The 25,974-nt window shown below is 35.6% G+C and overlaps 1 protein-coding gene across 2 annotated transcripts in view; it reads right to left on the minus strand.

Annotated features, from left to right (window-relative positions):
• Positions 1-25,974, minus strand: part of CSMD1 (CUB and Sushi multiple domains 1) — a 1,102,994-nt gene that overhangs the window by 353,149 nt on the left and 723,871 nt on the right. For both annotated transcript variants that reach the window (XM_034436753.3, XM_034436752.3), the window contains exon 6: positions 6,747-6,859. In XM_034436753.3, coding sequence (XP_034292644.2) covers positions 6,747-6,859 — 113 coding nt within the window. The remainder of the gene's footprint in view (positions 1-6,746; positions 6,860-25,974) is intronic.

Below are 25,974 nucleotides of genomic sequence, written 5' to 3' on the forward strand. Positions count from 1 at the left end.
GGCTCACTACATTGCACAACCCCCTGGAGCATCTCAATCTCAAAACACCATAACTCTGTAAAAATCCACTCACCCAGCCAATTCACCAGCCACCCCAGAAACATTCTGCTGTTCCTAAAGTTTCTGGAATCCAAATAAATGGAGACTTTCTTTCCATGCGGCCTGCCTCCATTTTATTTTCAGCCTCTTTCTCCTGGCTTGGAACCGAACAAGATTTTACTTCCAACAATTGAAAATTGACTCCTAAGCCTACAAGTAATGATCCCACACTTCTGAGCCATGCAATCATGGAGTTATATAGGTAATCCCCAACCACAATTGAGCCCAAAATTTCCTTTACTAAGCAAGACAGTTGTTAAGTGAATTGTGTCCCTTTTTCCAAACATTTTGCCACAATTGTTAAGTGAATCACTGCAGATATCAAGTGAATCGTGTGATTGTCAACTGAATCTGGCTTCCCTCTTTGACTTTGCTTTTCAGAGATGCCGGTTGGGAAGATTACAAATGGTGAGCACATGATGTCAGGACAGTGAAACTGTCATAAATATATAACAGTTGACAAGCACCTGAATTTTGATCACATGACAATGCATGCAGGATTCGTCATAAGTCACTTTGTTCAGTGCTGTTGTAACTCCAAATGTTACTAAACAAATGGTTGTAAATTGAGGACTACCTGGTCCTGCCTTATTATAGTAGGTTTTGCATTAAGTCTGAAGATCAAGAAAAATATACTTCAGAAATATATACTTAATATTATAATTATAATTATATTCAGAAAATATACTTAATTTTAATAAACCCAGAATCCCAATTTTATTTTATTTTGCATTATTTTAGAAACTGCAAAGCCTTAAAATATTAACATGACAGTGATTCTGAGAGACAGTATGATAAAAACCCTTCATCATTGTCTAATGGCTTATGCGTGTGACCAAGAAGAAGCTGATGGGTTCATTGAAATTACTCATTAAAATGCTTCTGCTGTAGATTTTCCAGACCCCAGTCCCTTTAGATCAACATACATATTTTTACGGCAAGCTGGATAAATTAAGGCTCAGAGAAAACACTTGTATTGAAATGACAACCTTCATATGTTGAGGATGACACTAATCCACTTTCTGTGATGAGGCTGAATTGCCTGTTACTTTAAAGAAGAAAAGTCAAACAGTTAGTCTGATCAGCTATAGGAAGATGTTGATCTTCTCACATTGAATTTTAAAATAATATTTTGCTTCCTAGCTTTTTCCTGCAAGTGTAAGGGTTTTTGTTTTGTTTTGTTTTGTTTTGTTTGTATCAAATGAGTGTTGATCAGTTGTGACAGGAATTGACCCACTGGTCACTTCACTATTGCAACATCTGAATTATCTCTGCCCAGCTGCAGACCTATAATTAAACCTTATGCACACAGGGATTTAAAGGTTTTAATTTTTTTAAACTAAATTTCATTCTTTTTTTTTAAAAAAAAAACCACCTTTGCTCACTTATGTTCATTTTTTATCATTGCTTGTTAGAAGGGTTTTGTGTGAATTTCCAGTTTAGAATAGAGTAGAGTAGAGTAGAGTAGAGTAGAGTAGAGTAGAGTAGAGTAGAGTAGAGTAGAGTAGAGCAGAGCAGAGCAGAGTAGTAGAATAGAATAGAATAGAATAGAATAGAATAGAATAGAATAGAATAGAATAGAATAGAATAGAATAGAATAGAATAGAATAGAATAGAATAGAATAGAATTTTTTATTGGCAAGTGTGATTGGACACACAAGGAATTTTTCTTGGTGCATACACTCTCAGTGTACATAAAAGAAAAGATATGTTCATCAAGAATCATAAGGTATAACACTTAATGATAGTCATAGGGTACAAATAAGCAATCAGGAAACAATATCAATATAAAGCGTAAGGATACAAGTAACAAAGTTACAGTCATACAGTCATAAGCTGTAGATGGGTGGTGGGAACGATGAGAAGATTAATAGTAGTGCAGACTTAGTAAATAGTTTGACAGTGTTGAGGGAATTATTTGTTTAGCAGAGTGATGGCGTTCAGGAAAAAACTGTCCTTGTGTCTAGTTGTTCTGGTGTGCAGTGCTCTATAGTGTCGTTTTGAGGGTAGGAGTTGAAACAATTTATGTCCAGGATGTGAGGGGTCTGTAAATATTTTCACAGCCCTCTTTTTGAGTCATGCAGTATACAGGTCCTCAATGGAAGGCAGGTTGGTAGCAATTGTTTTTTCTGCAGTTCTAATTATCCTCTGAAGTCTGTGTCTGTCTTGTTGGGTTGCAGAACCAAACCAGACAGTTATAGAGGTGCAGATGACAGACTCAATAATTCCTCTGTAGAACTGTATCAGCAGCTGATTGGGCAGTTTGAGCTTTCTGAGTTGGCACAGAAAGAACATTCTTTGTTGTGCTTTTTTGATGATGTTTTTGATGTTAGCTGTCCATTTTAGATCTTGCGATATGGTAGAACCTAGAAATTTGAAGGTCTCTACTGTTGATACTGTGTTGTCTAGTATTGTGAGAGATGGAAGTATGGAAGGGTTTCTCCTAAAGTCTACCACCATTTCTACGGTTTTGAGTGTGTTCAGTTCCAGATTGTTCCGGTTGCACCATGAGGCTAGTTGTTCAACATACTCCCATCTGTATGCGGATTCATCATTGTCTCGAATGAGACCCATCACTGTTGTGTCATCTGCGAACCTCAGTAGTTTAACAGATGGATCGTTAGAGATACAGCTATTGGTAAACAGAGAGAAGTGGGGAGAGCACAAAGCCTTGGAGGCCCCTGTGCTAATTGTACAGGTATCTGATGTGATTCTGCTTAGCTTCACCTGCTGCTTCCTGTTTGTTAGGAAGCTTATGATCCACTTACAAGTGTGTTCAGGTACCTGTAGCTGGTTTAGCTTAGTTAGAAGAGTGTCTGGAACGATGGTATTGAATGCTGAACTAAAGTCTACAAAGAGGACCCTTGTGTAGGTCTTTGGAGATTCAAGATGTTGTAGGATGTAGTGCAGAGCCATATTAAAAGCATCATCTGTTGATCTATTTACTTGGTATGCAAATTGCAAGGGGTCTAAAAGCGGATCTGTGATGATTTTCAAGTGGGACAGCATTAGCCTTTCAAAGGTTTTCATGACTACAGATGTTAGAGCAACTGGTCTGTAGTCATTCAGTTCCTTGATGGTGGGCTTCTTCGGCACTGGGATGATAGTAGAGCATTTGCAGCAAGAAGGAACATAGCATATTTCTAGCGGTTTATTGAAGATATGGGTGAAGACGGGGGCCAATTGGTCAGCACAGACTTTTAAGCAAGAAGGAATTATCTTGTCTGGGCCTGGAGCTTTTCCTGGCTTTTGTCTGTGAAATAGGTCTTGCACTTCCTTTTCTGTGATCATTAGGGGTTGTGAGCCCAATGGGATGGGGTCAGTGGTAGGAGGCTTGGCTGTTGTTGGTGTGTCTGAGATGTGGGTTGTAGATATAGGTGACTGTAGTTTCCTTTCAAACCTGCAGTAAAACATGTTCAGGTCATCTGCCAGTTGTTGATTTCCTTCAGCCTGGGAAGGAGGTTTGCTGTAGCCGGTGATATTTTTAAGAGTTTTCCACATGTTTGCTGGTTCCTTTGTTGATAACTGATTCTCTAGCTTTTCAGAATAGCTTCTTTTTGCTGCTCTGATCTCCCTTGTTAATACATTTCTGGCCTGATTGTACAGCATTTTATCACCTTTTCTGTAGGTTTCCTCTTTGGAACTAACATAGCTGCTTACGTTTAGCTGTGAACCAAGGTTTGTTGTTACTGTATATTCGCAAGTTCCTGGTCAATACACATAGGTCTTCACAGAAGCTGACATACAGTATGATGTTAAAGCATCTGTGAGTTCATCCAGGTCTGCAGAGGTCTCTTCAAAAATATTCCAATCAGTGCAGTCAAAGCAAGCCTGTAGCTTTAACTTTGCCTCCTCAGTCCACTGATTTAATTGTTGGTTTTGTGGTTTTAAGTCTTTGCCTGTAAGCAGGTACAAAGTGAATCATGCAATGATCAGAGTGTCCTACAGCTGCTCGTGGTAAAGACCGATAAGCATCTTTTAGTGTTGTGTAGCAATGGTCTAAAGTATTCTTGCCTCTAGTGGGACAATTGACATGCTGAAAGTATTTTGGTAGCTCTTTCCTTAAGTTTGTCTTGTTTAAATCTCCCAAAATAATGGCCAGTGAATCGGGGTATTTGGCTTCAGCCTCCATAATTTGGTCAGCTAGAGTTCGTAATGCCTTGTTTACACAGGCTTATGGTGGGCAAACGGTAAAATGTTAAATGGTAAAAAACATGTGGAGGTATTTAAATTTCAGACAAAGAAAAAAAAACATGCATCAAAAGTTTTGGAAGAAAGTGTGTTTTTAACTTTCAATAAAACACAACAGTGGTTTTTTTAAAAGTTCTTTTTTTCCTGCATTTAAGTTGCGGATTTCAGAAAGAAAAAGGGCAGGTTATTATTATTATTATTATTATTATTATTATTATTATTATTATTATTATTATTATTATTATTATTATTATTATTATTTTAAACAGGGGGAGGCTTTACTTATTTTGAAAGCAATCAAATTAGGGTTCAATCAAAAAAAAATTTTTTCAATACAATGAAGTCCTAGTATTATCACAGTGCAATGCACTGAAGTGGAGGGTTATGTTAAGAATTTTAGGGCTGCAAACAGCTTTTCCTAAAGAGATTAGATCCAGCAGAGTTTGTGCTCTGCTCACAATTGCTCCTCACAGGTTTTGGTTATTTACTTTGATGACACCACTGATTAAAAACTTCCATTACAGGGCACTATACATTAAAAGCTATTTATGTATTTAGATATTTTTGAAATTATAGACATTTTGGTTTTTTTTTTTTTAAAAAAATAGAGTTTATTTATAATATAGAATACATATGAAAGTAACGATGAGAAAAAACAGAAAAGAGAGTGCAAGACAAAAAGAAAATGTCAGAATTATAGACATTTTGAAATTACCTATGGAAGCATTTGCTTTCTTTCTAATTTTCTCACTAAATTACAGTAATCACAAAAGTTGATTCTGAGAAATAAATTTCTCAGCTGGGAAAAATCCATCAAACTTCTGCTTATATATTATATTATATATGAAGAGTAAAAGCAGCGAACTCATATTCCCCGATATAACAAAAAGTTACTGTAATTACAGGTAGTCCTCAACTTGCAACCATTCATTTAGTGACTGTTTGAAGTTATGATGACACTAAAAAAATGACATGAACGTTTTTCATACTTATATCCATTGCAGCAATTGCATGGTCACACAACCAAAATTCTTGGTAACTGTCTCATATTTATGACGGTTGCAGTGTCCCAGATCATGCAATTACCTTTTGCAACCTTCTGACAAGCAAAGTCAATGGGGAAACCAGATTCTCTTAACAACCATGTTACTAAGTTAACAACTGCAGTGATTCGCTTAACAATTGTGGAAAGAAAGGACATAAAATGGGGCAAAACTGACTTAAGAACTGCCTCATTTAGCAACAGAAATTTTGGGCTCAGTTGTGGTTATAAGTTGAGGACTATCTGTATGTGGTTTGGTTTGGTTTCTGCATCATGCTATATGGCATGTTCCTTTTAGATTGGTCCATTATTCAGATCTTATATATTGTCAACCATGGTTTATGACATTATTGTGTATAAAACCATCCGACTACAGTCTATTCAATAAATCTTGCTTAAGCTATGGTTTTAGTAAGATGCATAAACCTGGTCATTATATAAAATATGTAATGACCAGGTTACACATGTAGCATGTGTAAGTCTTTTTTTTTTTAATCCAAAGAATTGGTTGTCCCAAATCCTCTTATTCAGGCCATCTTCACATTTCAACATCTTTCCAGCTTCCTCGTTGTCAGTCCTCAACCCTCCAAATCAATTATTTTGATGCCAACTACTGGCTTTTCCACATTAAAAAAAAATAAAAAATCTTTAGAATAGTGGTTTGAAATACCAAGTAATTCAGGGAAATTATCTAATTCCTTTCTCGAACCACACTGAAATCAATTTATACAAGGTCTATATTTCTAGTTTAACACTTTGCTTGATCCGCTGTTGTGCCGTCATCCACATGCATTTGAAAATCTTCCACATAAATGGTATGGAAGTTGTCATTTTACACCAGTCTTTGTAAACGTTCTTTCCAAAATACGCTACATTTTGGGAAGTTTATTTTGTGTTTCAGCGGAGACAAATGGAATAAAGAAATCAAAAACACCAAGTCGTTGTACTATTGACTAAGTTCAGATTACCAATTCTCTCTTACGTAGAGGAAAAAAATAGAAACAAACATTATTTTTGCTGTCAAGAATAATGAGGAGTTTTGGAAAATAAGAAATAATGCTTCATCTGAAGAGACTTTTTGTTCTAACAATTTCTGCCTTGTACCTCTATGATCTGGCAAGAGGTTTGCAAGCTTCGCACAAAAAAGCCAAAAAAAAAAAAAAAAGGATATAATGATTTTGTCACGGGGATTAATTTTTAAAAGAAATACTGCAGAAATCCCAGGTGTCTTAAACAAATCTCAATCTCTGGATTCCACTTTTGCAGTGAGAATAGTTGTCGATCCATTTTTGCAAGGATCTGTTTATTTCCCAGGTGGATAAGTACAAAGGAGAGCATTTCAGTCTCAACATTTATTCTATCGGGTTTAGAAAAACAGATTCTTTCTCCTGATAGAGTCCTATGTAATTCTTACCTTGGAACTGAGCGTTAAATCCTTTCCGTCTGTGATTACTGTCAGAAGTGAAATGGAGCCGTAACCAATTTTTACTGCTGATAACAGGTGAAGGCAGATTCATGCCAGTCAACCTACAAAAAAAAAAAAAAGTGGTCACTTGAAAATTGTAAAGCAACTACCAATTTCGTTTGATTATTTTGATAAAGCAAAGTTTAGAAAGCAATGCATATTCAGTGTGAACAGAGATAGCATTCAACACTATATTGTCAATATCTATGCATTATTCTGGACAATCCTGACCCCATTTATTGTACCTTTAATTATATATTTAAGTGATAAAGAAAGCATCTCATTTATACAAGCGCATTCTGGAAAATGTACCCACACTCAGCCAAATTTTGAATGTTCTAGTTCTCAAATTGAGACTTTAATCCACAAACAATCTAACTTTGTGTCTATTATTGAAATAATTTCATATTATATTAAAGCAGGTCATTAAATGAACTGAAATATGTTGACAATATGCTATACAAAATCTACCTTTATGAACAAAATGTTTATTTGGACAATATCTTAGTGAAAAATCAAACATAAAAATTAGGAGCAAGAAGTTTGGAATACACCAAAAATGTTACTTTTCTGTTCATATTGCTAAAGCTCCAATATGAGATTAATGAAACTGGTAATACATATTGAAGAGGTATAACATGAATTATAGATATCAATACAAAATGTGGTCCACAATTGTTGGCTATACAGGAAAGTGAAAGTTACTTTGCATTCAATAAAAACTATGGAGGTAAATGTGTCTAGCAATCCTGAAAAAAAAATAAAACCACATTTTGAAGAAAACATTTTATTTTAGCTTTAAGAAATCAGCACTTTTAGTTTGGATCCAAAGAACTGTCTCTATGAAATAACTCCATCAAAAGCATCACAGTTGACTACTTACATATAAACATATTCAGCAACAAAAAATATTGGAAAAAAAAGTGATAATATATTAAATCAATACAAATACAAATACATAAATACAAATCAAATAAATAAATAAAATAAATAAATCAAACAAGACAACCATTTAGAGACACAAAATGCTAAGTCTTTGCTATCATCTATTAGTTGTCTTATTAAAGTCCAGAGTTCATTTATTTACTGGCTGTTTTTCATGAAGCAAAGGTTAAAATCATAAAGTGCATGAATATATAGGACAATATAAAATCAAGAACAAAATAGAACAATATAAAACATAATTTTGCCATGGAAATTTGGACTTTGTGTGTATCGTTTTAAACCTGAAAACTAGTAGTAGCTTCTTTTGCTTTACATAAATCTAAAAGGAAATGAATCATGTAGTTAAATTAAAGTTTGACCTTCAAGATATAATTTTATGTGTAATATTTTTAAAAAGCGAAATATTTTTTTTAAATACAACCTTTATTGCAATAAAGGGATCCTATTTAAAGAACGAGAACCCCGTATAATATTATTTCTTATGCTACTGTATATGACAGTTATCCTTGACTGGCTCTTAAATATTCAACAGTTTTGTATATAATTTTATTTACAAGGGACAAGAGAGTGAGTTGTCAGACTGCTTTGTATTGTGGTAGCTTGTTTTTGTGTGTGTGAGAACAAAGGCATTATGACTTTTAAACCATAGTTTATAGTTTAGAGTTATGTGTGATTGCTCAGTAATCAACAGTTAAAACACTGCATCTCAGCTTCAAAACCTGACACACAAGAAGATAAAGGAATTTCTGGAGACATTCTTAGTTTAGCATGCTTCATCATTACATCAAAATAGGGCTTTTGTAAATGAGGAGATATTTATTTTATATTTAACACTCTTTCCCTCAAAACCTCTTATTTGCATCCTTACACTTGTAAGATAAAAGGAAAATCAGAGTTGCTTTATGCATTTTTTTCTATGCAGCAATAATTAAATAGTTAATGGAAAGACCACAGATACAATAGAACAGTCATAGCAGAAGAATGCAGCTAAATTATTGAAAGGTGATTGGTCATTTTGGAGGATGTATTCTAATTTTCCCTGAAGTAGGAAATGACTTTGATGGACTCTTTGGCTAGGATTAAACAGACCAGAACCCAGACCTTATATAGATTCAGTATGACCCTCCTTCACCACCAGCTATATGACAGACAAATAACTTCACAAATTCATAATATAAAGAATGCCAATGATGCACAATAGTGGTAATCAGGGGTGAAATGCTCTGAAGTCTGCTACGGGACTGGTTCGCTTCGCTACCGTTTACTTTGCGTGCATGCACGGTGCATGCCAAATGCACACTTTGCATGCAGGCGCACCGCAGGCTCTACCGTGAAGCACTGAAAAAGGAGGATTAAGAAGCCTTTTCTGAGTCTGCAAAGGTAAGTAGAAAAGCAAGGTTGGGGGGGAAAGCTGTGCCGCATTTAGATTCACTAGAAAGGAAAATTTCCTGCTTTCTAGCAAATATAAATCGTGCAGCACAGCTGATCGTCAGAAATACGGATTTGCCCGAACCAGTAGCATTTTTTTCACTACAGTTCAGGCGAACCAGTCTGAATCGGTAGCATTTCACCCCTGGTGGTAATGCAATAAACTGCACACTTGTGAGTTCTTTGTTTCCACATATGGTTTCTCAATACAATGCTATGTTTCTTGCCCAAAATGGTTGCTAGTTGAGAGTAAAGAGCCCTTCAGGGAAGTTGTTGTGTAAAGAGTTCCTTTCTTTCTTCCTTTTTTTTTAACCTGGAGGACTTTTGTTTACTATATACTTGGCATTGTGGTTAATATAATGAAGTCGTGACCTCCTTGGCATCTGTAGGTGTATTGAACTCAATTCACAAATGCATAAATCTTGACGGGAATAATAACGTAAATCATATCCATAGGCTGTTTGCGTGTGGAAAAGCCAAATATAAAACAGGCATTTTGCAAGCATCCCATGCAGATGAACCAACTCAGCATTGTCTGAACTTACTCTTTACATATTTCAATTTGTTGTTTTGAGTGCATAATACAATGCGGGTTTAGGCCTTTTGTGTTCATGAGTCCAAAGATATTTAAAACGTAAAATTCATTTTAAAGAATATTTTCTACTCTGCTAAGGAAATTAAGCCTTCCTTAGTTGATTGATTTTTCCAATTTCATCCCAAAAGAGGCTTTTCTACTACTGTTTTCATTTTTGCAATCAGATCAAGATCTTTTGGGGATCAGAATTTTTAGGTCTTATGGACATAATAATACATAACAATACATTCATACATAATACTAAAATGTGTGTAGTTGAGTACAATTTTATTTTAGGGACTTTAGAGGACTTTAGAGTCATTCCTTCAACCATAATCTGGATTCAGGAAGGTCATGATATCTACAAGTAGTCTTCGACTTACGACAAAAATTGAGTCCAAAATTTCTGTTGCTAAGCAATACAGCTGTTAAGTGAGTCTTGCCCCATTTTATGACTTTTCTTGCCACACTTGTTAAGTGAATCATTGCAGTTGTTAAATTAGTGACATGGTTGTTAAATGAATCTGGCTTCCCCATTGACTTTGCTTTTCAGAAAGTTGCGCCCGGGACACTGCAACCATCATAAATATCAGCCAGTTGCCAAGCATCTGAATTTTGATCATGTGATCAGTTGTAAGTGTGAAAAATGGTCATATGTCACTTTTTTCATTGCTATTGAATGTGACCATTAAACAAATAGTTGTAAATTGAGGACTACCTGTACAATCTGTTATTCAAAAGTATTAAATTGTGTTGGTATGAGCTCATGCTAAGCTCCAATCATGATTTGCTACTCACAACAGTTGAGTTCCTACAATATACCAAGCCAAAATCAGACAAATTACATGATTTTGTGTTATATGTGAAAACAGCCATACTCTACTTTTGTATGAATATGTTTCCCTAGGTATTGCTGGATTGTATCTCTTTTGATTTTGGGAGAGAGATGGAAAAGAGGGAAATAAAATATGTTAACTCTTATTCATTTAAAAAAGCTGTTTAATAATTTACTTGTAAATTCCCCCATTAAAAATTATAATATCAGAAAGAACTTCAGCCTGGAAAGTTTCTTCCTAACATGCATCTTAATGTTAGATTTTTATTTTCTTAATGTGGGAGAGTGGAGAGTGAGCATTGATCACTGGGATCAATTAAACTTAAAACCAAACATGTTACTACAACCCTGATGGATAAGAGTTTGCATATTCCTGGGTGTATTTGAAAACATTTTTCTTGAGGGCATCAGCATCTTCAATAGAAGAACTGCAACTCTCTGGTGGAACTCAAGATTTGCGTAGAAACATTCTAGAGTCATTTCCTGACATCTACACCTAGGAGACTGTTTGCTTAATCACACGGATTGATAATGAGAAATGTTTCTTGTGCAGGGCCAAAATTAGTGACAATTTAATTATTTATTTATTTGTCAAAACTAAGAAGCTACCAAAATCCTTGAGATCTCAGTGGGGGAAAGCAATACAACTGATAATTTTTTCCATAAGTGCTTTGTTCTTCAAAAGCAGTGTTAGAGCTTTCTGTATCTTACCCAGTGCTATCAAACCTGACATGTGTGTCACCACAATTGGTTGTGACTTTCCAGCGGAGTCAAATTGGGCATTTTCTGAATGTTTTATATACCAAGTCCAAAAGGTTTGGCCTCCCTGATCTAACCTTTTGTTTGGGTGTAGGCAACTTTAGCAACTTTCATAGTGAATTGTTGAGTGGTCTAGTTTTAATTCTAAGTGAGCTCTCCCTGCCATGTATGGTAACTTAAAACTCTATAATATATTTAATCTAAAAGAATAATCTTTTAATTATAATTAAATACATAATAAATTAATATCAATAATTGTTCTGTGTAATAAAAATTCCCCTGAATTGATTCTGTTGTTCTAGATGGTCCTTGAAACGAGATTGATATCCAGAATACATAACAGTCATAAAATTCACTGCAATTCCTAATTCGAAGTTGGCTTTTCTCAATTTTAATGAATACACTGAATATCTGTGTACAGTTGGACGTTACAGATCTAAACCTTTGTTGATGTATTTCATCTATTGCCTACTGAAAGTGGAACATTAAGCTTGAGGATGTAACAAATTGATTATTATTTTTTTTATTGTTCCAACAAAGGATATTAGCTTCAGGCTCTTAAGATGAAGCTACATGTGGCTTTACATGGTTTTTTGTTTGTTTGTTTGTTTGTTTGGGCAAGAATCTGTGTAATGTCCAATAAAGTTGGAAAGTGCCCATAAATTTAAAACACACTGAAGAACACAGACAGTTAAATCTTCATTTCTCCTGTTAGACAGTAAGTATAACTAAGGAGGAGTGCCTTCAGGCCAATGTTTTTAAAAGACTGCTCAACTTGAAGATCTTGATGGGTAAGAATATTTTAGCAAAACACAAAACATCGCTGCTATTCCTTTCAGATCTGTTATTCGGATGAAATTCAGAAAGAAAGAACTTAAAGTATCAGACAATATTGGACAGCAGAACAGATATAATGCCAACAGATCTTTTTTCTACCTTGCAGAAAGAGGCAAACTGTCACATGCTTTTGGATGTACACAGTAAAAATTGGGTAAATATTGAATAGCAATAAGATAAGAGAGGGAAGTGAAATAGGTCAGTACAACTAAACATCAATGCAAATCAGATCCCACCTCTTGCTGAATCAAAAACAAAACAAGACAAGACAAAGGTAAGACAATCTTACGAATATCACCCATTTGTATTCCTAGCCTTGTTGTTGTTGTTAGTTGCGAAGTCGTGTCCGACCCATCGCGACCCCATAGACAACGTTCCTCCAGGCCTTCCTGTCCTCTACCATCCATTCCTATCCTATAGCTCATCAAATCAAGAGCCTTGGTACTACAGTGGTTTAAAGCACCCTGTTATTAACACAGCTGCCTGCAATTTACTGCTGGTTCGAATCTCTCCAAGGCTCAAGGTTGACTCAGCCTTCCATCCTTTCTAAGGTAGGTTAAATGAGGACCCAGTTTGTGGGGGCAATAAGCTGACTTTGTATAAATATACAAAAGTATGAAGGCTATTGCTTAATGCACTGTAAGCCGCCCTGAGTCTCCGGAGAAGGGCGGCATATAAATCAAATTAAAAAAAAATAAAAATCCTGGATTTCTGAGATCTTACAATTTATTTACCAATTTAACATTTATCTCTCACAATGCTTAAAGTTGCTATCATCATCATCATCATTATTCTTCACTATACTAATACAATAGTAATGAACGTACATCATTATCCTTTCAATTATTTATAAGAATATATTTATGTTAACAAAGTCAACCTTTTCGGTTTGCTTGTTTCATGTTACTCTTTAATTCCTTTTTCATTCTATTTTCATCTTGGCAGACTATCTAAAGGAAAAGAGATGGTGTATGCATTTTTTTTTAAAAAAAAAATCTTGTTATAAATAGTGAACAGTCCTAACTTCTTTGTGAAAAGATCCTTTTGTGATCTAGTTTCTTTAGGGTTTTTTTTAGCTCCTTTTGTTATTGTTGTTGCTTCTTGATCTGCCTCATGGCTTTTATATAATAGAGTGTTTTGGAGAACATGCAGGCTAACAAAGTAATTTGGACATTTTGATGGCTATAACTAAAATGGTTACTTAACTGGATTTTTCAAGTATTTATTTTTTTCAATTTTATTCAGCAAAATTTGAAAGGAAAAGTAGGGTGTTAAAATACTCATATAATCCATAAAGTTCACAGCATTTTATATAGTGTACTAAATATGAAACTTTTAGTAACAATGTGGGAGAAAGGTGTGGCATAAAAATAAAACATTGTTATCAAAGTTATAACTAATTTGCCAACAGAATAGTGTCACAAAATAGTGATGTTATACATTACACTAGTGACATGTCATAATTCACCAGTTAACTCATCCTAATTCCATTTGGACAATTACAGTTGGTGTAAACTAACATGTTGCTTACACTGCCAGTTCTGTTAAGCCATATCTTCCCAAACACTTTTACATGTACACATACATACATACACCAAAAGATACCAAAACTCTGGTGAGGAATTGTAGCATATTTGGTTTCAATATTTGAAGCGTGTGATAAGAATGATTCCTATCACAGAGTCGGAAGAGGCAAACAAACAAACCGAAACCAATGATTTCCTATCTTCTTAAAAATTTCTGTTAAATAAACTGGTACCTCTGTTGATCCGGATCAACTTAGAAATGTATTCACTACTGCAAAACCTTCTATCACCACCAAATATTGAAACTGAAAGTCACGGTTATAGGTACAGATGCCAATGATCTTCTGTCCCTGTAGTTAGAGAAGCCTTTGCACATGAAGCTGCCAGGGTGCAGCACAAGGAACTTCCCAATTTCCTTTAGATGTCCTGAGAGAATGTCATCCCTGAAACCCTAATGCAGGGGTCACCAACCTTTTCGACCACAGGGACCACTAAATTCATAATTTTAAACCCCACGGACCACTAATATGATCTGTCTAATGACTGGGTGGGTCGACGGGCATGGCTAGGTGGTCATGTGACTGGGTGGGAGTGGCCAACTCAATGTCACTCACGTCAAGGGACACCTTGGCAGCCTCTACTCACCCCTCCCCTCCCCTCCACTCCTTGCCTCCCCGCCCGGGCTCCTTAGGGCCCCAACAGGAACAGTTGTTGGAGGTAAGCAGCCACCATGAGAAAGAGTTGGCAAAACAACTCAGTTCAGATTGGATCTGACTGAGAAGGAGACTCAGTAGAAGCACCTCACTGAGGACTATGAGCATAGGCTTTCCAAGCAGAGGGAAGACCTGTGGAAGTGCAAGGCCAGGTACAAGCACCTGGAGGCTCAGCAGGCTAAGATGGTCAACCAGTTCCAGGCCATGATGCAGTCCCACTGAAACAATGTCCTCCAGCTCTTTGCCACCAGCGGCACTTTCCTCCAGCCTTCACCCAAAGCCCTGCACCAGGAGGCTGAAGCAGACCATAAGTTGGAATTTCTGTCCCCCTCCAACCCACACAAAAAGACCCCGAAGGGGGAGACTCTTTGCAGCAACACAAACGTTCATTGCATGTATCTGTCCCAGGGGCCGTAGTTTGAGGACTCCTCATTTAATGCAATATAAAAAATGCAAATAATTTTTCTGCAGACCACCAAAATTTTCTTGTGGACCACCATGGAGCACCAGTTGGTGACCGCTGCCTGAATGCATCCCCAATTTCAGTCACACAGTAGGAAAATGATGCTTTCCCCTCCAAAATCTGCAACTGTTCTGGCCTTATCAAGACAGTCAGAAAATCGATTTAAATACATACAGATTTTTACTTGTCATTTTTATGCTTTTGCCATTTTCCTCTGGATGGCTAATTTCTAATTACACCCTATGAAAATTATAGTAACCATACCTATATTTTCAGTTACTGCCATTTCCAGGGGGAAAAAAACTCTTAAAAATTAACCTTGCACTAAATATATATTTATTTTCTTAAGAAAACAAATTGCTACTGAAATAGAGGTGGCACTAAATATTCAAATATTAACCCTTGCAAATGATTTATCATTATCTTCTTTTAAAGTGAGCCTCTTACAAAGACTCCCACTTAATTGACAGTTTGTATTATTTATCAGCATGGCAGGAAAATTTGAGATATGGACCTCACAGCTGTGCTTTTCAGAATGAGGTTGCTTTTTCCTCTCTTTTTAAAAAAATGCCTTTATTATATTTACAATAATGATATCAATGATAACAGCACAGCTGTAAGTCTCTTTGTAGAGTTGCCCCCAGAATAGGAGGCTTTGTGGAGAAAAGACCAGAAAAGAAGAATACTGATTACAAAGATGAAAATAGCTAATTAAACTACATGTGTGTATTTCACAAAATCTTTTATGTCTGACATAAAAATTTAGCACCTGCCCGGGCATCTGTTATTTTGAAGTTATATTGTTAGGAAGCTGAGAGTACTTCTTTTCATGCTAGCTTTATTAGTCACTGAGAAACCCAAAGGTATTTGTAATTACTTGCACGAAAAACTTTAAAAGTTTGCAAGAAACATTTTTGCAAATACAGTAGCAATCACCCTGCAGTCCCTTACTGATTCTTTTCATCCTGATATCTGTGGGTTATATGGAAATACCCTGGTATTGGTATAATAGGCAAGTCATTGTAAAAGAAAAAGCACAGGAATCTGACCTAATGTATCTATTTCAAGCAATATAAAGAAGAAGAACAATAGGAATTAATAAAAGCACTCTTTCCTATCTTTGTCACTCTTTGAATGTCTGTTTTGCCTGACTCTATTCCTTTATTCCTTCCAATGAGCGTTTTTGATGAAAGAAAGATAGGCAGCGGGAATTGTGAATTGATAAGAAGACCGAGTAAACATTCTCTATAACCCAATCATTAAATATAACTTGATATTAATGTCTAAGAACTAGATTCCCCCCAGGATTGAACTAAAAAACTGAACTGGCCCTGGACTAGGAAGGAATTTAGCCTAGGAATCTTAGCTTAAAAAGGGAATAATAAAAGGGCGAATTTTATAGAAATTTTTCAAAATGATTTAGGATGACTGTAATTGCTGTTATGCATGCAGATGATGATAAAGTGCTATGATATGACTAATAGTTTGTTAAATAAGGCCAGCTCAGCTGGATAAAAATAATTCAAAATATTGCAGAATGCTCTTGAGAATGCACAAAAACTCACGGGCTTTGCTTAGCTCAGTTTTGAATTCGAAAAAGTAAACAGCTCCACCATTGGGAATCTCCGGGCTGTCCAAAAATCAAAGTGGTGCTTTACTTCAATAAAGCTTCCAGCATAACACCTCTCTTCTACCAATGAAGTAATTTGTTCCCCTTACTTGTACAGGAAGTCCTGGCTTACCAACTGACTTGTTCAACAACCATTTAAAGTTGCACAATGGTGAAAGACAGCACAAAACATTGCAACCAATCCTCACATTTGCAGCCATCACAGCATCCCATGGTCACATGACTGCCAATAGGGCATGTCACAACCGGTGTGCATTGACCACTGTCATAGCAACCCATGATTACATGATCTCCATTTGCACACTTCTCAGTTGACTTTTGACAGAGTTTATAGAAAAGAGGGACGTAGCGCTCGCAGGATTTTTTTGCATAGCGATCCCATTTCTTTAATTGAAGGCAATAAGCCTGTCATGGTCATATGTTTTTTTCCTCTTAGCAGCCACGGCCTTTAGCAGTCAAGTTGCCAATCCTAATTTATTGTTTCTATTTCTTTATTCAATTTTGACCATTTCTATACAGGTAGCCCTCAATGTACGACCACAATTGAGCCCAAAATTTAGGCTTCTGTCAAAAATTTGTTCAATGAATTTTGCTCCTTTTTATGACTTTTCTTGCCACATTTGTTAAGTGAATCACTGCAGTTGTTAAATTAGTAACATGGTTGTTAAGTGACTTTGGCTTCCCCATTGACTTTGCTTGTGAGAAGGTCGCAGAAGCTGATCACATGACCCCAGGACACTGCAACCGTCATAAATGTGAGCCAGTTGTCAAGCATGCAAATTAAATCACTTAATTGTTAAGTTAACAATTGTTAATTGTTAACTTAATAGTTCTAAGTGTGAAACACAGTAGTAAGACACTTTTTCAGTGCTGTTGTAACTTTGAATGATCTATAAGTGAACTGTTGTAAATTGAGGATTACCTGTAACTGCAGTTGCTAAGCGAGGACTACCTGTAAGAGGAAAAACAATGAGCCATGTTGGTTTGCCACTTTGCTTTATTGCCCTGCTGCTTCTCTTCTGGTCTTTGCAATTCTAGAATTGATTTATGGGGATTTGCAAGGCAATCTTCTCTTCCACATCAACCTTTTCTGATAAACAGCCAGGAGGTGGCACAGAAGACTTCATCAGCAAACAGCTTTGCTCCTCCACCTCAAGGTGAATCACACCACCTTTGGTGAAGTGTTTTACTGAGGCAAAGCAAAACTATCTTGCATCGGTCTAGCAAAATCAGTATAACTGCCGTTACATTTCACTTAAACAGAAATCAGAGCAAAGTAGCTGGGAAAATATGGCAAACTGAATAGGTTTAGCTAAGTAAGTGAAATCCCTTGGATGTTCCTCCTATTGATACAAGTAAATCATCATTAAGTATTATCTGAAAAAAAGGAAATAAAGAAAAACTATCACTGAAAAGCAAAGGAAGCCTGATACGATTCTTAAAAGGAGAACCATACACAGCCCCATTGTATTGGATAACAATGCACTACAATGTTTACTACAGAAATTATTATTTTTTAAATGATATCCATATATGTTCCATCTTCTACCCCTAAAGCACCCAAGTAACTACTGTAATAGGGCAGAGTGATGGATAACCATGCAGGAAAAGTCTGGATTAACTGAATATTTCTTTTGTGTGTCGCATTACTATTATTAATTCAATTAATCCATACCTGTTATCAAAGGATTAAATCCTGAAATGCATTAACTGTGAGGGGAAGAAGAGTTACTAATCTTAAGGTGGTTTGGTGGTGGTGATGGTTATGGTTATGAAAAGTGAAGAAAACTGTTCAGAATATGCTCTTTTCAAGTATATAAATCCTGAAGTGCTGCTAATTGGTCACTTTCACTGAAGTCAACCTGGCTCATTTCTCGGGGACTCAAAGGAATGACAAATCGCCTTACCTATTACTAGCCGACTCTTTCAGATGACAACAAAGGAAACATAGAATGGTGATCTATGTGCAGGGGCTCCTCACATAAAACAGATTTAATCTCTTCCAGTGACACTCTTATGGACAGATCAATCTAGAACAAAGTAATTCAATCAACTTGCCCCAGTATTTTGCCACAGAACAATTTCCTCAATAATTGTTCTGGTTATGATATCTGAAGATTTGCAGAGTGTGCAAAAAGCATCAGGAATGCTGCAGAATTTAAATGAAGAATAAAATGGAGATATAGATTTAGCATACCAATAGTGGTTTTTTTAAAAAAAAATACACTCATTTATTTTATTAAACCCTAATTTAAGATTTCAACTGACAGTCAACTAAAGTTATTAAAGACTGACGTAATTAGTTTGTTCAATTCATTATCTAAATAATTTTACTCTCTGCTCCTTTTACCATTTTAACAGGAAATCCAAATTTACAATAAAGTTACTTCAAAAGTTAGAATTATTTGTTCTTATAAGAGAGGTTTCGTATTTAATTTGTTTTATCTTTATTTGAATAACTGTGTAATTAAATACTTTCTTCTTTACATATTTAATGTAACACACATTGTGTACCAAATATGCGGATTCATGAATCATAAAGTGAAAAGGTGCTAATTTCATTCATGTTATTACTTTTCTCTTTGTTTCTCCATTTATGCTACAGAGACTGTTAATTATACCTATTCTTATCATAATATTCACATAAACTAAGTACTGCAAAATGTTCTGATGATTCTTTTCTTTCCTTCAGATTCCTGGCACATGTGGCTTTTGACTTAATTTCCAGAGATTTTGCATAATTGCACATAATCCTTAGATCAATTTTGGAAATCTCTGGCAAGACAGGCTTTGAAAGAGTTATCTATCCTTTCTCCATAGCAGTGTTTCTCAAACTTGGCTATTTTAAGATGAGTGGACTTCAAAATTCTGGCTGGCTGGGGAATACTGGGAGGTAAGGTCCACACTTTAGTTTTCAAGGTTGAGAAACACTGCCCTATAGCCTGCCCCATAACAAAAGGAGAAGAAGGTGACAGAAAAAGGTTAAAATGGAAGCCATAGAAAGACTTGGTCTCTGGTCTTAGGTTAGGTTCACCAAGCTAATTTCAACAGAAACTAAAATATAGCTTCAGAAAAACCTCAATGTTTCTCTAAAGTTGAAGTTGACCCTTGGTGAACAGACAAACTCATATGACCTTCTTGACAGTGACAAAGGAGTGATTTGCCTTGAGTTCTTTGGAGATTTTTTTTCAATCGTTTTCAATTTCCCATGCTAATAGTACTAGCATTTGAGGTGAGATATGTTGGTTCATAGACGGAAGATCTCCAGCACTTTATTTGTTTATTTGAACGGTCCTTGGTGCTCTCTGAGCTTGCATGTTTTCTTGCAGACATTTCATTACTCAAACTAGGTAACATCATCAGTGCTAGGACTAGCACTAGTAATGAAATGTCTGTAAGAAAACATGCAAGCTCAGAGAGCACCAAGGACCCCTCATGCCAACTCTGAGCTACAAATATTCTCCTTTATTTGTTTGTTTAGAGACTAGCCAAGACTGGCTAGAATGCTGCTATTTCTACTGTATGAGGCTAACAGGTTCGTTGCCCACCCTATTTTTTTTTTTTATTTATTTGATTTATATGCTGCCCTTCTCTGGAGACGCAGGGCGGCTTACAATGCACTAAGCAATAGCGTTAAGCATAACGCTATTTTGAATAAAAGCATCATCTTGTCTAAAAATTTTTATAAACGAACCAATTTACTTCAATGATTGTTTGATTGTTGCTTACATTGCAAAACCTGGAAAATGTAGTTACTGAAAAAAAGGGTATAGTGCATATATAATTCTGATCGACAGCTTGTAAAAATGCTAGTGAAAGCGTAAAACTTTATTGGAATATTTCTAAACTGGGAAAATTCCAGATATTTTAGGACATACCATGAATATCTGAAAGTCTATTTGATAATTGATCTAGTAGATTGAATTTAATTAGGTGATACAGGATAATTTTTAATTTGGTTCCCAAATTAAAGTCACTTGAAATAATTCTTAATGATAATTGAACCCAACAGCTTTGATATCTGAATGTGCATTGATGCATTGTGCCAGATGCATTGTCTTAATCTCAAAAAATTGTTTTTCCACATCTACTATAAACTCTACTATAAATATCGCTAATAGAAGATCTGCTCAGGTGTCATAACAGACATATTTATGATAGATCAACATTTCTTATGTTAGGGAGAACATTGGTGTTTCCTGGAAAATGTGAACCATGACTTTTAAATGAAAATGCATTCAAAATGTTGTTCTCCTTTCTTTCAACGTTATCTTTCTGCAAATGGATTTTCAGCACTTTCAAAAGTAAAACCATCTATTGAAACAAATGAAAGGCCCCAAAAGAGAAAGTAAAGGAGAAAGTGAAAGCACAAGATCCCCATTACTGAGATTTTAATTCCTTTAAGGTGTAGCAGAACATTTACAAAACTATGTTTCCTTTACGGAATGAAAACAAAAAGCATTTGAGGATCTCTACATTTGCAAATCTTAATAAACCTGTCAGCTTCTTTCCAAATTCTTGAGATAGTTCATTGCAGCAAATCTTCTAATTTTGCTTTAACAGTTGTTAGCAGTGCATAGCCCCTTCCTCCCAAGAAATGTTCCCCATTCCTAACTTTCTTTTTCTGAACTTGTTATTTTGTTTTAGTCTAAATACTACAGCAACCTCACTAGAGGAGATCTTTTGCTGCTGCCACTTGTTAGGGGAATACTTTACTACTGTAATTAGAAATTGATATAAAGTTGAATTGCACTGAAGCTAAAATAACACTGGAGCATGGGCTGATGGAAATTGCAGAGAAGCTCAGGGATGGAGGAACTGATAAAGCAAGCATACACTGAAGAGTAATTATGCCATATTGTGGATGACGTTATGGAGCAAAGTAATCATACTAATGAAGATTTAAGCTCTTCTCATTTAAAGCATGGCAAAATCAGTAAAGGAAACAGAAAATGTCTTGACAGTTAAAACAACGTGCAGGCTTCCTTCTGTGCTTTCCTCCTGCTTTACTGTTACTTCTTAGTTAAGTCAACTGCATTATGAGATTTAAAAGAAAGAGAAAATACTGGGCTTTATAACTACGATTGCATTTCAAACTTTGAAGTTAAGTGAGTGATATAGAAATATAGGATTATTCCTATATATCCCTATAGAGTGAGTGAGTGAGTGTGTGTGTGTGTGTGTGTGTGTGTAGATTAGATAGATGAAAGAGAGAGGGAGAGAGAGAGGGAGGGAGGGAGGGGTGGAGAGAGAGAGAGAGTGAGAGATTGATTTGTATACAGTAGTTACTCGGATTGGGGTACTTTATATTTAGGATAATTTACATTTTGCAGTCTTCTATACAAAAGCAATCTGAGTATATACTATGTGTTAAATACTGAAAATGGGAACTCATGAGATGAAACATTAGACAGAGTATAATCTAAACAGCACAGTCTTACCTCCAGCTACAGAGAGGTAATTTCCTCTAATTTTAATTAGCCTTATTCCCAGGCTGCTATGTATATAGGGCAACAAATTCAATTTGAAGCACTTGTGAGAAAGCCCATAAGAAACAACAGGTAACTCAGAAAGTTGGTAAATATTCAATACAGATGGATTCAAATTATCTTTTCTTCACACATGTCACCATGACTTGACAATTTGTCCATGCAAAAGAAGAAATCCATTAACTAGATGAAATCCATCTTGACAAAGAAAATTTCACTTTATTGAATCACCAGTTTTTAATTATGTTCCTTATAACAAGCAAGGTCGAGAATACTTCGTTTTATCCATAGTTGTTACATTTTAATAAGTGTTTCTCATTATTTCACAATGTCAGGATCAAACTTTATAAAGTTTGCATATTATATTGGCTTCCTGTAGGGTAACAATTTGTACCTGAGCTAATTTTTTTTTCCATAATGTAGTGTAATAACAAATAATATGATACAAGACAGAGATTTAAATTAACAATTTATTAAATTAGGAACACCCTTTATCACATTACACATAGGTAAGAAATGGAATGTGCTAATATTAGATGAAACAATAACTACCTCATTGGATTTACAATTGGATTATAAAATTCATGAGAACAAAGTCCTTGAAAGATAATCCTTGATTTACCACTGGTTGTTTAACAAAGTTTAAAGTTATGACAGACTTCAAAAAAGCTCCTTATGACCAGACCTCAAAGTTACTTTTGTTGTACACATATATCCCCCAATAGGCATGTGATCACATTTGGGATGCTTGGCAACTGGCTTTTATTTATTATTGGCTCATACGTGATTGTGATTTGTGAAATTTTTGGGCTTTTCCAGCAGAAAACAGCAAAAAACAGCCCACTGAATATGTTGGATTTACTTAATGACTGGGTGGCTTACTTCAAGACTATTATAAAACAATTATAAATTTGAGTCAGGTCACATCATGACCTGTTGAAAGACCACAATGACTTACAACCAAAATTCCAGGCTCAATTGGAATCATAAATTGAGGACTACATGAGGTCATGACAGTAATATGTTTTTGCCAGGATTTAGAGCTGGAATGTACGAACACAGGTTGCTGGGAAACTCCAATAGCAAAACACCTTTAAACATTAAATTCTACTTCTGGACTTCTCAAAGGTATCAGGTTGGCTATTGTGGATAGATAAATGCTGAATTAGAGAGACTTTTGATCTGATCCAACATGAATCTCTTTGTGTTACACATAGGAGGCATAACATGCCAGAGAAAAAGTCCAAGGATAGATGATAGATAGATAGATAGATGATAGATAGATAGATAGATAGATAGATAGATAGATAGATAGATAGATAGATTTCAAATTTCAAACCTTTATTGTCAATGCACAACATGTATATAATAAAATTGGCTGAGCCACCCCCTGAGATAGATAGATTGATTTAAAAAAATATTACTATATATTTTTAAAAAAGTCTTTATGTACTGTATGTTTGCTATTGTTAATTTTTATAATAGCTCTATTAACTCAGCCAAACTCTTCCTTTGGAAATAAAAACAATGCATATATCTCCTATCCAAATTTTATTGAAAGTAACTAATTTCAGGCACAACTCAAAACTGCAAGCGTACTTTCATGATGGAACTAGAGATGTCAGAAAATAATTTGTTTCTTTAAGTAAATTTACATTTCCCAAACTAAATTGCAGATCCCACAGTTACTGCCTAAGTTCTTATAAGACTTTAAAGGCAGAATACTTGTAGCCAAATAAATAAATGTATTATTAGGAATTACACATCCCTTGATTTCACAAAGGAATTCATAGTTCATCAATTCTGAATTTTAGGGAAAGTGAATTTATTTAAATATAGACATTTTAAAGAGCAATTGTCAGCACAATTGCTGGGCTCCAGAGAATGTATACACAACGCTGAAAAATACCTACCAATCCTAAGGCTAAATCAGCATTTTGATAAGCTATTTTTATCAAGTGGTATTTTGCAGTGCAGTTATGTCTGAATTATCACCATTGCATAATTGCACTGCCATCTTTCTATGGAATGGAGCTAGTCGAGAGTCTATGAAGTCACATACGAGCAGATAGAAAACCATGATTGCTGTTGTATTTCAAAGCACCTTGTAATATGGAATTCTTCTTTGATAAGCCAAACCATGGTTTAATATTATCTCTCAATTATGTGGCTGGGCTGGCTTGAGTTAAATTTTAAATTGATTTTAAATTGAGTTGTTTTAATTTACAGCCAAAATATTTAATTATTTTAATACTGTTTTTAAATTTTGTATGCTCTGTTTTTTACTTTGGCTGTTCACCGCCCTGAGTCCTATTTGGAGAAGGGCGGTATAGAAATGGAAACAAATAAATAAATAAACAAATAAATGTGTTTATTTTGTAGAAAAAAGAAACATAAACATGCATACAAGATATGCAATATGGGAGTAGAAAAAATTAGCCTTCCGCAATCTTCTCAGATAACTATACAGATAATCCTTGACTGGCTCCAGGTTGACTCATCCTTTTATCCTTCCAAGGTTGATCAAATGAAGAGCCAGATTGTTGGGGCAATATGCTGACTCTATAAACCACTTAGAGAGGGCTGTAAAGCACAGTGAAGCGGTATATAAGTCTAAGTGCTATTGCTATTAATAACCATTTGCTCAGTGACCATTCAAAATTATGATGGTGCTGAGAAGATGACCAGCACTCAAAATTACCCACCGTTGTAGCATTCCAGCAATCAGATGGTTAAAATTCAGATACTTGGCAGCCCACTGGCACATGAAACCACAGGGGTACTGCAATTACCCCCACCCACCATTCTCTCTCCGCCCCCCATCTATGCCCTTAGATGCCTCAGAAGCTACCACACTTTGGTGCAAAATCTCTTCGCTCCATGAAGGGTCGGATGTCCAAGAAACCAGAGCAGAGTGTGAAGAGCACTGCACATCCTGAAGTCACCACCATGCCCCCCCACCCACCCAGCAGCCCAGTTCCCTTCACTATCCTGCATTCTGACATGCCAGTGATCCTTCACACTGTTCTCTCTGGCACTGCTGTCTGCCTCTGCCAGTGCTTACAAAGCAATGGTGGGTTGCCCCCAGTTCACACCAGTTCTATAGAACTGGGAGTAAAACCGGTGGGAGGCTCCACCCACCGACCCCAACGTCATCAAAACGCTTCTGTGCTTGTGCAGAAGAGCGCGCATACGACCCCACTGCGAACTGGTAGTAAAGGTAAATAGAACCCACTCCTGTTACAAGGCATGTCCAGACTGACCCTTTGTGAAGAAGGAGCAAAAGAAATGCTAAAGGCAGCCCCTCAGCTGCAAGGTCCTAAAATGCCTCTTTTTGCCACATTCCGGGGTGATCAAGGACTACCTGTAATAAAAGACACTCTAATATCTGAAATAGTACATTGCCTAAAGCTTTATAAAATAAGAATTTTACTATCAAGTAACAAATCCAACTTCTTTTAATTTGTTGTATTGTTTAATTTAGTATTTGCACTGCAAATGAAATCATTCCTTGGTTATGGTTAGAAAGAATTATATTCCCTGTAACTGTAGTTAGTGAAATATAGTAACATTTCTATAAAAAATAGAACTAGTAAAAGTTGAAACAATTATATTAGTTCTCATAAAATAGTTTAATGTGTGTGCATAATAGAAACTGTAAAATTGGCAGTCAAATGCTTGTGAAATTTACATTATATTTATTACTTTGCACATCTGTTTAAATGTTATTTGGCAAAATCAAATAATAAAATAACATGCCAACTTAAAATATCCAGCATGATATAAGTCCTTCAATAAGTTTTGTAAATGATGATATCTATTTTTTGCTGATATGGGACTCATCTGCTCCTGGACTGGCATTTTTTTTAAAAAAAATATTATATTATTATATTATCAGCCTGAAAGTCTTGCAATTATAACCATTGGAACCTATAAAGATTCACAGAGCTATATATACCATTCCACAAGTCTTGTACA

Source organism: Pantherophis guttatus, chromosome 1 (genome assembly GCF_059756535.1).
Source record: "Pantherophis guttatus breed Tessera chromosome 1, ASM5975653v1, whole genome shotgun sequence".
In the NCBI taxonomy this organism is placed as follows: Eukaryota; Metazoa; Chordata; class Lepidosauria; order Squamata; family Colubridae; genus Pantherophis; species Pantherophis guttatus.